Here is a 16,963-nt window from a genome sequence, read left to right as displayed (position 1 = left end):
TAAATGTAGACCCTAATAAATTTCTAACACGCATTGCATGAAGAATCAAGACTTAAAGTGACCCACCCCCTTTTTCTCCCCTAAAATAAACAACTGGCCACATGCCAAAATACAAGCATACTCTGAACCCTTTACTTGGAGTCATTTTACTAGACCAAGAATAATAGTAATGTTTGTACTCACCTCACAAACATTGTAATCATCAGAGTCTAGACTGTTACATAAGGATGGTAGAAGTTCCTGCCAGTTTCTCAGCTCTCCCTTTGCTACAATTGTAGTTACCAAGATACCAATGGTAGCTCTGATGAGAGGAGAGGGATCCCCAATATTGTTTAAACATTCTTGTTTTATAAATGTTGTGACTTCAGAGGGAAACTTTTCAAAATGAGCTCTGACATTATTCTTCAGAATTAATCCACTGAGGGACCTGGTGGGATCATCTGTAAAAGAAAATCCCATATAATGAAACAAAATGCTACAATAAAGCCTGTCAGGCATATCTGTCTTTAAAACCTTCTGTAAAAGCCTTTTTATTTAATTTATAAATAATCCACACATCCTTTTACGTCATTGGAATTGAAGAACAACTTTTTGTCATGTGTAACTTTATGTATTACTGGCCCAGTCTGGCCAGATTTATAATATTCTTATTCAGAGTTCATAGTTATCATACATTAACATACATCAAGAAAAAAATATGTTTACTTGTAAAAATGAATTTTTAAGAATTCTTTTCTCAAGATTTATAGAAGTCAAATGGACTATATAATGTGAGCCTCTCCAATTTATAATATTGATACACAAGTGAATTAATGCTCATAAGTATTTAGCTTAGTACTAAAGGAAAACTATGGAGGTCTTTGCTACAATAATAAGACAAGCTTTGCCTTTTGGATAATATCTTTTGTATGCCATACTTAAATCACTAATAAAGCTTGTTTGATAATTTCTCCCTTGAGGGAAGACATATTTGGAGCAACGTTTCAAATGAAAATTGTATTCTACAATATGAATTTACCACTAATACAAGTATATTGAATATATAATGGTTTTGACAACTAATACATACCTTCAGTTTTTAACTTTGTTAACACAAAAATAAGGTAATTGTTAAAATCAGGATACTTATTCAGCTCTTCTAGTTTCTTGGTTGCTGTTAAGGATCTTATTTCAAATTCTAGATGTTATTTATCTTTAGCTAGAGAATGTATTGCTAAATAAGTTTGTCATTGATTGTAATGAACTACAAAGATGTCCTTAGATGTTCCAGTGAAATAAAGACTGATAATTTACTGAGGTCATACAACAGTAACGTGAGTTGGTGTTTTCAAAATGTTGATGTCAATGATGATGATGTTGCATCAATACAAATGAGAATGTATAAAAATTGAAAAGATATAGTTGAACTAAGAACTTCTTCATTTTATTATTTTGTTTCCATTAAACAGCCCATAGGTTTCCTACATGAAAAGAGTTTAGATGATTGAAAAATTTTCCATTTCAGCTCTTCATGTGTCATTAACTTATTTACAAAGACAATCCTCACCCCAACACAAGGGAGTGTTAGGACACCGAGCAGAATCTGTTATTATGGCGGAGGAAGCTGAAGCCTGGGTACCAGAGATGTGCGTGAAAGGATGAAAATCACCCTTCTGATGTACTGATATTTTTAGCACCCAGAGTGAGGATAGAACTCGGGACACCTTCAGCACTGTAGCAATTGGTCTTAACCACTAGACCATAAACTTTAAAACTTATACAACAGTATCATTGCGGAGCATTTTAATGCATGTACCGCCATCTTCGGAGTATTCTCATCATGTATGTTATATTGTCATCATTAAAATTTTCTAATTCGGAAGCGACATTGTGGTCTTGCTCAGACCCCTTGTAATGAACATATGGGTCTAAAATGAATTATCCAAAACATTTTCCATTGATGTTTGGTAGTAAGGCCCGTAGCCTGGGTTTAAACCACTGTAACTACACATATTCTACTCCTGTCTTACTGTTACATTTAGAATGCATGTCACATTATATTTACCCATAATTATAAAACGTTGTGAATGTTAGATCTAGATTGTGTTGGATGTCAATTGCCGTGTCTGTATAACATTACTTTAAAACGCACAACTGATTAAAATTTTGATAATGATGCACACGGTTCCATACTGGAAGCAGGTTTTTGAAAAAAGTTTTTTTTCTTTCTCGTAATGATGCGCACGGTTCAATACTGGAAGCAGGTTATTGGAAAAAGTAATTTTTTTCTCGTAAACCTTTCACAACACTTGGGAAATCTGACAAACGAGGTATTAATCTGGTCTGGCCTAAATGGCTAGTTTTTATTTAAAACTTATGTACATATACTTTTTTCTGAAGAAAATTCTATAATCTGTTTAACTTGAGAGGAAATTTACTTTTTTTTTTAAATGTTTGCTTCCAGTCAACAATTCGCTGATAAATGTTTTCCAAATGCAGTGAATTCAGTGTGACCTTTCTCGTAAAAATTTGATGGTGATCATAATGCACATCGTTCTGTCATTGAAATAAACTATTATCTTATATAATCATTATTGTACATGTTATACACATGCTCGATATCTATGCTTCTTTGTTGTTTGTTCACTAAAATGACAATTGGTAAAATATGGCTTCAAAACACGACAATTAATTAGCTGCAATATAAACACTTCATATTAAACAGCAAGAGATTTTTTTTTTTGGAGATTATAGGATATGGTTGCATAAAAAATTATAGTCCAAATAATTATGACATCTTGAAAGGCTATTATAATTTTTTTCTTTGACGCCTTACTTCGACGTCATAACGCCAAACTCATATGTTCAGTTGGACTTTGAGAGGGAATTTACTGCTTTATTAAAACGTTTAGCTGATTTCTCCTTAAGATGCTTCATTTTAGGAGTATAAAATATATTTTTGAACCAAACTCTGTACATTTTGACGGACCTGAATTTCCGGTTAATGTAAAACAAAGGTTCCGGAAATTCGGGTCGGTCTAAATTTTACCAAGTTTGGTGTAAAAATTATTTTACAATCTCCTAAAAAGAAATCAGATAAACGTTTTAAAAAATGCAGTCGACATGTTCCTGCCTCGGATGGAATTATTTATATTATTATTTCTGTAGGGATTAATTGGAAATATTTTGCACAAACAAACACATAAAAGGTAAGAATTTTTATATATGCAATTTTTTTTAGCCTTCAATGAAAATTTGATGGCTAAATTGGGTCTCAAAGTTGAGAGCAAAATATGCTCTCAAAGTCCAACCGAAAATGGCGGCTTCAGCATTATGACGTCGAAGTAAGGCATCAAAGAAAAAAAATATAATAGCCTTTCAAGAGTTTGGACTAAAAAAATTATAAAATCATACACAAAAGACTTAGTTTATTATATATACATGAATTGCATAAACATTATTTTTCAAGTCACTCGTTTCATTTGACTTAAATCTTTATATTTCAAACTCCCACAGAACATAAAGAAAAGAAGACTTTTATTTCAAAAGTCGAGCCGAGAAGTGACAAAGGAATTTTACTACTCTGAGTAGGACTGTTAACAATGCCAGATATACAGGTTTGTCCTATTTATTTTTCTAACTTTTTTTATTTAATCAATTTCTACATTATATCTTTTTGTTTTCATGGTTTAAATATAAAATGTTCTGCCCCAAAGGCAAGACTGAAAAGAGACATAATTTGAACAGTATGACACATATTTTATTTTTTGAAGTATCCAGAAAGGGAAAAAATAAATCATGTTGTTTATGATCTTTACATTTTTTATATCGAAGATGCTTTAAAGTACTGAAATAATGTCAAAATGGAAATAATTAGTTGATATAACGGGTGGCAAATAAATGTAAACGCGATACACGTGCTTCCATATAGACATTTGTTTCCGATTTTTACAACTTCTGGGAATATGTTTTCAATAAATTCTAAAGGATACTTGTTGAACGTTTCTCTGAGTGGCATTATCTGGTGACTGAGATTCTTTCAGCAGCTGCAATATCTGTTGGAGACCATTATCCTCTGGCTGCCACGCCATTTTGGTTTGAAGTCCCATGGATGAATTTGCGCTGTTCACTCGTGTGCTTCCGTAAATAAATTATTTCCTTTCCGAACGTATACGGAAATTAACGACTCTATGACGCCAAAATGGTGGATGCAGGTGCTTGGTAAACAAAAAACAAAAATGTAACGAGAAATACGAGAAATAAAAGTACTTTAGTTTCAACGTATCTGATTACTTAATGAAATAGGTACATCTATAGAAATTTCAATTAACTGTATAATTGGTTCTGTGATACAGTTGTATTAGGCAAGGATAACTCTCAACTGTAATTTGTAAAGACATCCAAACAAATAATTTTTTATTCTGAGTATAATTAGCCAGTATAATTAGCCTACAGGCTGATTCAACATTACATTCACAAAATTCACCATTACGTAAATCTCTCCAACATTGGTACACTAGGGAATAAATCCAATATATTGTTAAAATCTAAAATATAGTCAAATAATCCCTGGAATAAAAACATTTCCGAAATAACTGGAAACATTGCGTACATAGCACAGTATCAATGTAAGACCAGAGATATGATTCGCGCCTAAATGGGTGTTACTCGCCGCGATGTAGCCTTTTTGTGCTAATGCGGCGTAAAGCAACCAACAATCAATCAACCTAAATGGGTGGATATTGGATCAATTTCTATGAAGAGCAGCTATGCTTTGATTACGTTAACTTACTGTAGTTTTTGGTGCATGACAATAAAACACACGTTCTGTTAGACGATACAAAAATCAACTTTTTTCGAAAAATCACATTTAACGATAATTATGTGAGACCTCTGACAAAAAAAGGATTTGATGAATTTCCGTAAAATAATTATTTTAACCTATTTGACGTTTAACGGTAGCCGAAAATAACTGTTTTGTTCTTAAAGGTAAAGGGCATTACTACTCTCCAATCTGGTATATATATATCTCAATCTGTCCAGGCTATATATCATTGAGGGATACCTATATACAAAATATTAATATAAATCTTAATTTCAATATTATTAAATTACAGTCAGCTATAACACTGAGGCATATGACAGCACTTTTAAATAGCAGTCTACCAGTTATTTTAAAATCACCATCAAGTATATTAATGATTGTTTTTTATTGAGAACATCTGTATATCTTGTATTTCTTTTATATGCAACCTTATTTTTGTTTGTGTTCTTTTTTTATTTGTTCATAAACATTGATAATGTGTTAACTGTCGATATTTATAGTCTTTTTTTTCCCTCGCTGTGAATACCACTGTCACTCTAATATAATTATAATCAATTTAACTATTGTCAGTTTATTGTCTTAATTTTGTATGCCATGATCATTTAATGTAAATGTGTTTGTGCTAATAAATATTGTTTATTGTCTATATATTGGTTATTAATGATTAAATTACTTGCTGTCTCTTTATGCCCTCTAGTCTGATATCGGTTATTTATATTTTTAGAAAGATACAGAAAAGAAAATGACTTCTAAAAAGATTGTAAGGAAGAAAGAGTTTGAACCTTTGCTGTTCGAGACAAATTTAACCTTTCATCCAGAAGATAAAAATGCATCTAGGTCGATTCATTTCCCAGATGAAGATGACATTATGGATGATTTTGAAGAAGAAATTTTGGAAATAGAGGAGAAAAAGAGGAGACAGGTTTCCTTACTTTGGCAGGATCTTCTTTTACTGACATTTGATTTTCTGCAGATTTTTGCCTTACTACAAAGCATGGCATTAAGGTGGACTTGGTCAGGGAGCTGGATAGCAAAGTCATACTTCTTCTTCATATTCAACCTTGATGTCTGGGAGTTCATCAAGGTCTACAAAGATGCTTATGTTAGTACACAGAGTTACTACACTCCTAGCGCCACTGTACCAATGAGTTTTTCTACATTTGCCCTGGCTGGAGGGGGATGTGTACTTTTTTTGATTGGTATATTTGTTGCTGTCTACCTTACATTATGGGTTAGGAAAGATCGTCAGTTTCTAAACAAGACAGCATGGATGAGAAGGATATATTTGATATTTGTCCAGCTTCTTACTCTACCTATTGGTGTCAGCGTTGGACATATATTCCATTGTAATGAAGATAAGAATGTGGATGTTATGAATGACATTGGTTGTTTCCAAGGAAGTCACTGGGGTTACCTTGTGTTTGGTATATTTTTTTACATTGTTTTATTTTTGGTTGTTCCAATCTACATAATATACAGGTCAAGAACTGAAGCAATGGGATCATGTTCTAAACACCATGAGGCATACTTACTTTTAAAGGAGACAGAATATAAGATTGGTTTGAACAAAGTTTGGATGCACAGTGATATTTACTTTTTCTCTTCATTTCGTTACTGGGGTATTTACTATAGAGCAATTATGCAGCTTGTAAAGTTGTCACTTGTTATTGTTTTTATAGCAGGATTTCACAATGTTGAGGGGCAGGCAACAGCTGTCACAATCCTACTGTTTTTATATGCCCTATTATTTGTCATTGTAAGACCATTCAGGTTAATATGTTTTAACATATTGTTGATAATGACTTTCTTAAGTCTTGGAGCAGCAGGAATTATTGGAACATTAGAAACATCGTATAATGCCTATACTTTAGACAATCCATGGCTTCTTCCCCAATACAGCCGATGGTTGATAATGGTTACTATTCTGGTATGGCTTCTTACTTGGTTGTGTGTTACTATGTACCTGATTGTTAACCAGTGTCTATACCGCTGTCACTGTAAACATATACCAATATGGCCAACATTTTCAACATCCACTGATGGACAACTGAGTCATGAATCAAGGAAGTTTCTGAAAATGTTTTTACATGCAAAAATACTACTGAGTAAGTACATATCTTTTGTGTTAAGAAACATTTCATCTCTGTTGATATAAAAAAAAAATTATGGCAATATCTGATAAAAGTAGGGCATTATGTTTTCTAGTCTGTCCATCTGTCTATTTAAAATGGGTTAAAAAAATTTGGTTAAATAAAGTGTTCTAAGAGGTTACTGTCACATTGATCTGAAATGTAGAACGCTGTTCGTCACAATGTTAAAGAGAGAGGGGTGAAATACTAATGAGACACTTGAACTCATAAGTCGAAAACTTACTCACAATGCTATGGCAAAAAAAAAAACACCCAAAGAAACAACAGTACAATACACAACATAGAAATAACTTATTTTGAATATGCCTTATTAGAGTTTTGAGACAAATTTTCACAGTTCACTGAGTGATAACGTAAATATGATAGGGCAAGTTGGGCATAGTGTCCTATATGGACACATATTCTTGTGTTTTAAATAATTGGTTGGTGGGAATGAATTTCCAAAACTTTTGATAAATTTTCATGTTAAAATATTTTAATCTCATAATGCAATGTACATGTACATGTATTATCCTACCTTACTTTCAATGACCTTTGTACTATTGAAGATAGCAGAAATTTTTTTCAATTTGTAAAATTATAATTCATTTACACATGTGAACTGACAAAGACACCAGAATATAATTACCAGTTTATGGTAAACAAAAACTAGAGTGGAGTGATCAAGAATATTTTCCATATAACAACTGAACAATTTTTAAAGCCTTAGGGCAATTTAGCGCTTGACATATTGCATAGGAACTTGTTTTTGCAGACTGCATTTTTTCCTTTGGTTAATGTTTTGTCATTGGGTTACTGTCTTCTCAACAATCTACCCTTTTTCTATATTAGTCATATTAATACTTAATAAATTATTTAATTACTGAAGAATGAATTGTTTTATTTACAGAGAAGATGTATGACTATCCTGTAATGTTTGCTCCCGTCCACACCCTCTCTAAACAGATACAGATATTGAATGCTTATGTCAGGGAGGCAGAATACCTAGGTGATGCTCTACATGGAACCATGTTAGATTTACTAGATGAGATCATAGAAGTCCATTCCAACATGTGTCAGAAATCTTTGTTTGCAGGTAGGTACCAGTAACCTGGAACATTTTCTTAATGGAGGTTCATCTTACATTATACAAAATCTTGACATATCCTTAACTGATGCTGATCTGATATTTAATAGAGCCAACTTGGTTTTAAATCAGACTGGTGTTTGCTGCTTCCTGCATCAATTGTTTAGTTTGGAGTCAGTACTTTGGGAAACTTGTCACAATGTGAACTGCAACCTTCTGAGATTGGACTTTCAATAATTTCACTTAGCATATTAGTGTAGTGCAAAGTAAAATATATATATCCATATCCCTTTGAAATATTCTCATTCTATATCTGAATCAAGATTTCTTGATAAAGGTTTCATTCACTCGTTCAGAAAAAAATATATTGATGTTTTTTAAACATGTAACCTTTTCTTTAAAGAACACTGCAAGAAATTGTTTAGATTTTTTTGATAGCAGAGAAACCCATCCAAACGATAGACATACTTATTAAAGTGAAAGATTCTTAAAATTACAATTCTAAATCAAACGTTTATTTTTTTTCAAACTTCCTATGTGTTACCATTAAAGACTAATTCACTAAAGGAAATTCAATGAAGAACATTTTGTAATACAGAAATGATCTTCTTTCTTTTCAGAAAGCGTTAAAGATTCCATTCGACATACAGCAAAACAATTCCTGACTGTGATGCCAGCATTTGCTAAGAGATTAGCACAGAGAGATTATGACTTTATCTTGATAAATCCAATGAAAAGAAGAATGCTATTAAAAATGTATTGCATGGGTAAGGTTGTTTGAAGTAAATATTTTTTGTCCTTCAAATATTCCGTGAAAAAAACACATCAAGAAATTATGGATATTGGCCATAGGAGTTATTTGTTTCACTTTTGGAAACTTGTCTTATTTAGGAATGTTACCTTGTAAGTTAAAAATTTATTTTGTGTATTTTCCTCTCTATTAATTGATAATTTATATATTTTTTTGTCCATTGAGTGTATATTAATAATCATTAATCATCATGCCCAAGAAAGATATTGAAGTGATAATATTGAATGTAAGGATCTTTTTTTGCACAGTTTAAATGTACTGGTAGTAGATGATTCAGAAAAGAATTTATTTTAGGTATAACTAAATAAAATCCATTCGACATTTTTTCCTTCACATTTTTTTTATGTTTATTGCATTCTGAGAAATAATTGTATTGTTCCCAAATGACAATTTGTAGGGATATTTCTAAATGGTAGAAGTGAAAGAGTTGCTAAACAGAAAGTACTTACCAAACCAGAGTTACAGAGGATCTGGAATGAACCATCTATGTTAGAATTTCAAGGTACAATTACAAAAAATACTCCAAATATGCTCAAGGAAGGAGGTGACATTAGATCACCACTTTTTTTTCTGTCTATCCGTATCTCTTCAAACATCTGTTGAAATTTTTATAGCAACTACAAGTCATAACTTCTTTATATATGATACATCTTATTATACCAAGCACTTTACTATCAAAATAACAAAAAGGTGAAACAAATGTCTGTGTCATTATTGTTTATTATTGGCGAAGTAAGCAGTAGTGTCTGAAGAAAACCACTGACCTTCAGTTGGATAATTGACAATGACCTTCAGTTGGATAATTGACAATGACCTTCAGTTGAATAATTGACAATGACCTTCAGTTGGATAATTGACAATCTTAGTCAATTGAGATTGGAGTCGAACGCATCTGCCACATGCAATATTTGAAATCACAACCTCAGTGTTGACAGGCTAATGCTACAGTAGTTTGACTACTTAGGCCTTCGTCCATAGGGCCCCTCCTTTAAACAACCAGAAAATTCAACACTGTATAATTGGCTATAAAAGGCCTCGGCATGAAAAATGTGAAACAATTCAATCGAGAAAACAATTAAGATAAAAACAAATATAACAGAAATGAACCAACAGCAATCACTGAACTAAAATAGGTTACAGACTTGGGACTGACACATAAAGAATGTGGTGAGGTTAAACCTGTTAGTGAGCGCTCAACCATCCCTTAACCTTGGAACAATGGTGTACCATTACAAGGTAAACGATAAAAAAGTAGTAATTAGCTCAACTCCAATGATAGGTTGGTGGCACAAATACAAAAAAAATATTAAACATAAAGCACAGAATAAAGAGAACTCACAGTTACTGTAAGCTGGTTTAATGCCAAATACTACTGATAAATTAATCATGTTCTTCCACACTATTACTTTTTTTAAACTATATGTTAACACATAACCTTTAAATTTGTATAAATATTTAAATGTATATTTATAACAGAAGAAGACGGTTATTATGAAGATCTGTACCCTGATCCTGTGGATATGTCTGATTCTGATAGTGTTGACTTGTCAGTCTCAGAATTTGAGGTAATTTAGTTATTATGAAGATCTGTACCAGTATCCTGTAGATATGTTGCTCTTGGATAGTGTTGACTAAGATGTAAGAAGATTTGGCATGAGTGCCAATGAGATAACTCTTCATCCAATTCACAATTTGTAAAAGTAAACCAATATAGGTCAAAGTCAGGCCTTCAACACAGAGCCTAGGCTCACACCAAACAGCAAGTTATAATGGGCTCCAAATATTACTTTAGTGTAAAACAATTCAAACAGGAAAACCAACGGTCTTATATATATAAACACTTATGAACCACATCAACAAAAGACAACCAATGAACATCAGATTCCTGACTTAGGACAGGTGCTCGTCTCAGAACAAGAGGTAATTTAGATATTATGCTAATGAACTACAAGTAAGAGCTTCTTGAAATTTGTTATCAGGCTTCATGTGAGCATGCTTTATCATGTGATGCTTTTACATTTATTGCTCTTCAACTAAATATATACTGGTAAACTGATATATTCTTGCATATATACTAGTAATAACCATGTTATATATTTTTGTCACATTTTTCTCAGCCTCAACAAACCAGAATACCCTGCATTTTGATTAACATTTATGTAAGCATGTTATACCATAGTTAGTTTTGACATCTAATACTAATCTTCCTGTTGAACGCATATTTTTTGAAGTGGGGGTATCATTTAGTGAGTAATTTCTTACAGTTCACTTGTTTCCCTTTATTATGAGATGTATAGAATATTTAAAAAAATAACAAAACATATTTTTTAGGAAGAAGATGATTTTATGGATATGCTTGGTCAGATGCATGAAATCGAGGAGATAAATCTGAACAATGCAAGGTATGAGGTTAAACTCTATATATCTTGAACAAACAGCTATTGAAAGGATAGGATACAATAAAAGATTTATTTTGCTCTGTTTTTTTTAACTGAAATGTGTACTTCATCAAGTTTTAAAAACATCCCATGACAGTAATTACCAACATGGTTATATTTTATGTTTCTTGGTTTGTATTTTTTATACCACCGCAAAAATTGAAAATTTTTTGGTCGTATATTGGAATCACATTGGCGTCGTCTTCTGCGTCGTCCTCGTCGTCGTCCAAATACTTTTAGTTTTCGCACTCTAACTTTATTAAAAGTGAATAGAAATCTATGAAATTTTAAGACAAGGTTTATGACCACAAAAGGAAGGTTGGGATTGATTTTAGGAATTAGGGGCCAAAAGGGCCCAAATAAGCATTTTCTTGGTTTTCGCACTATAACTTTAGTTTAAGTAAATAGAAATCTATGAAATTTTGACACAAGGTCTATGACCACAAAAGGAAGGTTGGGATTGTTTTTCTGAGTTTTGGTTCCAACAGTTTAGGAATTAGGGGCCAAAAAGGGGCCCAAATAAGCATTATTCGTGGTTTTCGCACAATAACTTTAGTATAAGTAAATAGAAATCAATGATATTTAAACACAAGGTTTATAACCACAAAAGGAAGGTTGGGATTGATTTTGGGAGTTGAGGTCCCAACAGTTTAGGAATTAGGGGCCAAAATTAAACCAAGTTTATTTTAACAAAAATTGAATTCTTGGGGTTCTTTGATATGCTGAATCTAAACATGTACTTAGATTTTTGATTATGAGCCCAGTTTTCAAGTTGGTCCAAATCAGGACCCAAAATTATTATATTAAGTATTAAGTATTGTGCAATAGCAAGAAAGTTTCAATTGCACAGTATTCAGTAATAGCAAGAAATCTTCAATTGCACAGTATTGTGCAATAGCAAGAAATTCTCGATTGCACAGTATTGCGCAATAGCAAGAAATCTCCAATTGCACAGTATTGTGCAATAGCAAGTATTTTCAATTGCACAGTATTGTGCAATAGCAAGAAATATATAATTGCACAATATAGGGCAATAGCAAGAAATTTTCAAATTTATTTTGAGTTATCTTTCTTTGTCCAGAATAGTAGTTGAATCAACTTAAATCATTGTTTTATACAATATACAATGTATATTCACTTTTACTACCAACTGATAAATTAAAACAATCTTTACTATTCAGTGATAACAAGCACTTACATTTTGATATTTTATGATGTATTTAAATGAGTAGTTATTGTTGCAAACTCCATTAGAAATTTGAATTGAGATCAGTTTTGGAATAAGGGAAAGGGGGATGTGAAAAAAAAATTGGGGGGGGGGGGGGGGGGGGTCAATTTTTTCTCTCATTTCAGATTTCATAAATATAAAGATAATTTCTTCAAACATATTTTTGAGAGGATTAATATTCAACAGCATAGTGTATTGCTCAAAGGCAAAACAAAAATTTTAAGTTCATTAGACCACATTCATTCTGTGTCAGAAACCTATGCAGTGTCAACTATTTAATCACAATCCAAATTTAGAGCTGAATCCAGCTTGAATGTTGTGTCCATACTTGCCCCAACCGTTCAGGGTTCAACCTCTGCGGTCGTATAAAGCTGCACCCTGCAGAGCATCTGGTTAAAATTTAGAGGGCTATACTAATGATTACTTGATCATATAATTCTTACAATATTGTAGAAGTGTGCACAGTTTACAAGTTCTTAACATTTAAAAATCATGAACTGAATTTTATGTTTAGACACTATGAAGTTCCTGGTATGGCACTTGTGTTTTAACGATATATAATCAATTACTTAATAAAAGTCTATAATTGTTTGCAGTAGAATTAAGAGATAACTGTATTGTATTTGAAGCAAATTTAGTTTACCTGGCGACGCGGAGCGGAGACAGGTAAACGGGTATTTGCTACAGTAAAACTACCGATGGACGTCCGCAAAGCTTTAAATACAATACAGTTATCTCTATTCTAATGCAAAACAAGTTCATAATTAAATTTCAATCATAATTTCAGTGTAAAATCTTCATTAAAAAAAATTCCGCGAAAAAATGTTATCTTCTTTGGTCCCTACACTACGTGACGTCATATGTATGCTTCCGGCGTCAAACATAAACAACGGGCGTTTTCTGGCTTCTGTGCCGCTTCAGAATGTAATAAAATTTGATAAAAAGAAGATTTTTAGGCGCAAGAAGTGAGTTTATTGTTTATTATTGTAGAAATAACATGTCAATACATTCCGAAATTCAAAATGTCGGCTTCCTTAGTTACATACAAGGAGATAGAGAATTTTACGCTTGCTGTCATCCAATCAGAACAATTGTTACAAAATAATTGCATTAGAATTTCAAATGTTTGTTACTATTTCTTATAAATACAGTTGCTAGACATGTTTACCTGGTTGTATTTAAAAACTGGTAAATATTATATATTTCAGAATAGTTACAGAGAAGGCAAGACAAAAGAGTGCAGGTACACCTAGAAGTCAGTCTTCTTCCTCAGTAACACCATCGTTGTCTTCCAGTCAAAGGCATTCTGCAACATCAGTAAGGCCATCATCTTCTGCAAGTCAAAGGCAAGTAACTCCTGTGCCACCTTATGCAAGGCCTGGCTCAGCTGGTTCCCTACAGCAGACTGGTTCTCGTCCAAGTTCATCACAGTTGAGACCAGGATCAGGAACATCTGGCAGAGGTGCTATCAATGCTGGGTTTGAAGACGAAAATGTTTCACTTCCTGGATCTATTGACCAAAATGATGATAAGCCAGGGAAAGATAATCCAACATTTACAGTTGTTGATGAAGAGAATGGTATGTAATTATTTCTTTTAATAGATTACTTTAGAACCCAAAGCTTCTATTAAAGTTCATTTGAAAATAAGTCTGTATGAAACAGACAAAAGCTTTCTTCATGTAAATAATATAATTTTGAGATTTTACATGTATTTTATAAACTAACCATTTTCTGTGGATTTTCCATGGTTATGAGTGCAATGGTCCATTGGCTTTTTTACCAATATAGTAAGTCCCATGATCTAATTGACTTTTGAATTATGATTTTGTCATAATCATATATTTCAGTGCGTCAACTGTTCTTTACCTTTCTAAAGATGTTTATTTTTTTTTGTAAATTTCAAAAACAATAAACAAAACCAGTCATATCACTCTGGTTATGATGAAGTAATGTTAATGTTTTATTATTTATATATTTTGTAATTTTAAGATGATAAAGGAAGTCAACTAGATATTGTAAAATCTGCTGGAGAAGTCCTTGACATGAACCAAGGGACACCAGAAAAAGGAAAGAAGAAAAACAGGAAAAAGAAGAAGAAACATCCTGGACCAGATTCAGAGGCTTAAATGACATGTTATTTTTCTTGTTATTGAATATTTGAGTGGCTGGTCCACATTTTATTTTTATATTATTTATACTTATATATTTGTATTAAAAAGTTATAGATAACTTTATTGTATTATAAGCAGCAATGTGATAATCAGTTTTCCGTCCACAATTTTATTATCTTTCATATGATCAAAGTTATAGGTCATATGTAAAATTTAGTAAATTATTTCTACTTTATTTATTATTGGCCATTATTATTACTTTTTATTTTATTAAATTTAAAAATCATTCAGTTACCAAACAAAATAGATAAAGGCAGATGATTTCCCTAATTTTACACACAAACCTTTCCCAGTAAACAGTCTATAAACATGGCTGTATTACCTTATAAAATATTTCAGATGAATTTATATCATTTACAAAAAAAATACCTTGGATTGAATTTTTTTTATTCTTTTCTGTCAATTTGGATTTCTATGTAATGAATGGTTTATATAATATAATGTTATCATAACTGAATTTGGACTATTATTTACAAAGAGATGTTTAATTATTTTTTAGTGTTATTAATTCTTCTTTATAGGAAATCTTTAGTTTTAACATGTAAATGACCCACTTGTTTTTACAAGCACAGACTCAGTAGTAAATTTAACACATCACATCAATGACAAAAAAAAATACTACTCACAACAGTGAGACATTGTCTAGGTGAAATTAAATAATAATTATCTTCCTATTAAGAGTGGAATGTTACATGTATTGATACTAATCTTATATTTCTAATTTTCAAGATTATTTTCAAATCGTAAATAAAAAATATGATAGTTTTATTGCCATTGATTATGTTTTGATTTTTTCACATAAATTGATCACAGAAAAGATCAACTTTAAAAAAGCACATATGTTGAATAAGATTTAAAGTTCTTAAAGTTGTTGATCTATTAATTTATCCTTTACTTCAAATGGAGTTTTAGCTAAATGTTTTATAGTTATTGTTTGCAAAAGAGAAATAGTTAAAATGAATATACCAGATAAACCATTTTTTTATTCAAAGTTTTACATGCAAAGTTATGTCAATGTCAAGTGATCATGCTGTTACACTACTATGCAATAACATTCTAAAATATGCATCAATGTACACTTTTCATAATAAAAGTTCTTCAAGTTTCAATTGTGTTTTGTTTGAATTTCATGTCCAAAAGGACCCCAAAACAAGCATTTTCTACTTTCAGGATAATAACTTGTGAATAAGTATTTCCATCTTCGCTAGCCAAGGGTTACGATCCACTCACTGAGAGAGTGGGAGTGGATTGTAAGCCTTGGCTAGCCAAGATGAAGTATTTCAATTGCTCTGAAATTGTACCACAATGTTAAATACCACAATAAAAAGGTTTGAATTAATTTTGGGGTCTATGGTGTCACACAACAGTTTAGGAATAAAGGGCCAAAAAGGGGCCAAAAACAAGCATTTTTGTAGTTTCAGGGCAATAACTTGTGTGCAAATGTATGGAGCTCTCTGACATTGTACCACAAAGTTCCATATCACAAAAGGAAGGCTGGGATTGAGTTTGGGGGTAATTGCCCTATTCATGCAGAAATTAGGGTCTATAAAAGTGCCAAACCCAAGCATTTTTCTAGTTTCCATACAGTAACTTGTGTTTAAGTGTATGGATCTCTCTGCCATTGTACTACAAGATTCCATACTACAAAGGAAAGGCTGGGATTGAGTGTTGGGGGTTTTTGCTTCAAGGGGGATATAAAAAGTTTGGGGGGTTCCAATTTTTTTAAGGGGTTAAACTTTTTTTTCTTCAAATTTTTGAAACGTTTCAAGAAGAAATCTTTAATTGCACAGTGTTGCCCAATAGATTTGTAAGACCTTGACATTTGTTTTGTGTCAGAAACCTATGTTATGAAAAAAATTTGATCACAATCCAAATTCAGACAGTATCAAGCTTGAATATTGTGTCCAAATTTGCCCCAGCTGTTCAGGGTTCAATCTCTGCAGTCGTATCAGGCTGTGCTTAGTGAAGCATTTTATTAAGATAACTTGTCATATGTTCACTACTTCACATTTTCTCTTTCAGTTTGTAAGTTAATTATTTTTTTTACATTTTTATTCTTGACATATGTAGCAGAATGCTAGACAGGAATGTTTTTATTGTAGTGGCAATGACATTAGCTTTTTGAATATCTGATTATAACAAAAAAATCTCTGTATTACTGAAAAAAACACCAAGGCCAGGGATTTTGATATAACCAACTTGACATAACAATTACTAAATTATATCATCAGTACAAGGACATCATTGGTAAATATGAATCAATGTGCAGACATCTTAGGGACGACATCAAAAG

General features: G+C 32.0%; 2 protein-coding genes across 9 annotated transcripts in view; one reads left to right on the top strand and one right to left on the bottom strand.

Moving 5' to 3' along the window:
• The window catches only part of LOC143053871 (transportin-1-like), a 32,687-nt gene extending 28,558 nt beyond the window's left edge, over positions 1-4,129 (bottom strand). For all 7 annotated transcript variants that reach the window (XM_076226665.1, XM_076226690.1, XM_076226676.1 and 4 more), the window contains exons 1-3: positions 3,972-4,129; positions 1,070-1,145; positions 184-440 (exon numbers count right to left, since the gene is read on the bottom strand). In XM_076226665.1, the coding sequence (XP_076082780.1) occupies positions 184-440; positions 1,070-1,145; positions 3,972-4,088 (450 nt within the window). In that variant the 5' untranslated portion in view covers positions 4,089-4,129. The remainder of the gene's footprint in view (positions 1-183; positions 441-1,069; positions 1,146-3,971) is intronic.
• A 14-nt stretch (positions 4,130-4,143) lies between these two features.
• Positions 4,144-15,779, top strand: LOC143053913 (uncharacterized). Of its 2 annotated transcripts, none has more exons than XM_076226716.1 (9): positions 4,144-4,284; positions 5,529-6,909; positions 7,844-8,029; positions 8,641-8,787; positions 9,229-9,333; positions 10,308-10,396; positions 11,163-11,233; positions 13,706-14,076; positions 14,489-15,779. In XM_076226716.1, exons 2-9 carry the CDS (start codon positions 5,547-5,549, stop codon positions 14,623-14,625), a joined length of 2,469 nt encoding a protein of 822 aa, XP_076082831.1. In that variant the 5' UTR covers positions 4,144-4,284; positions 5,529-5,546; the 3' UTR covers positions 14,626-15,779. The 2 variants fall into 2 exon arrangements, with proteins under 2 accessions (XP_076082831.1, XP_076082840.1); XM_076226725.1 differs by having other exon boundaries at positions 4,223-4,244.
• The last annotated feature ends 1,184 nt before the right edge of the window (positions 15,780-16,963 follow it).

The sequence above is a fragment of the Mytilus galloprovincialis genome, chromosome 1, assembly GCF_965363235.1.
Source record: "Mytilus galloprovincialis chromosome 1, xbMytGall1.hap1.1, whole genome shotgun sequence".
NCBI classification, from domain to species: domain Eukaryota; kingdom Metazoa; phylum Mollusca; class Bivalvia; order Mytilida; family Mytilidae; genus Mytilus; species Mytilus galloprovincialis.
Note: the sequence above shows the minus strand (reverse complement) of the source record. Positions and strands in the feature narration are given on the sequence as shown.

What these genes read in the sequence shown, in the direction of transcription:
- LOC143053913 (XM_076226716.1), top strand. Translation starts at nt 5,547, where the DNA reads ATGACTTCTAAAAAGATTGTAAGGAAGAAAGAGTTTGAACCTTTGCTG. An exon ending in ACATGCAAAAATACTACTGA is followed by an intron (nt 6,910 to 7,843) that starts GTAAGTACATAT and finishes TTTTATTTACAG; the next exon opens with AGAAGATGTATGACTATCCT. An exon ending in ATCTATGTTAGAATTTCAAG is followed by an intron (nt 9,334 to 10,307) that starts GTACAATTACAA and finishes TATTTATAACAG; the next exon opens with AAGAAGACGGTTATTATGAA.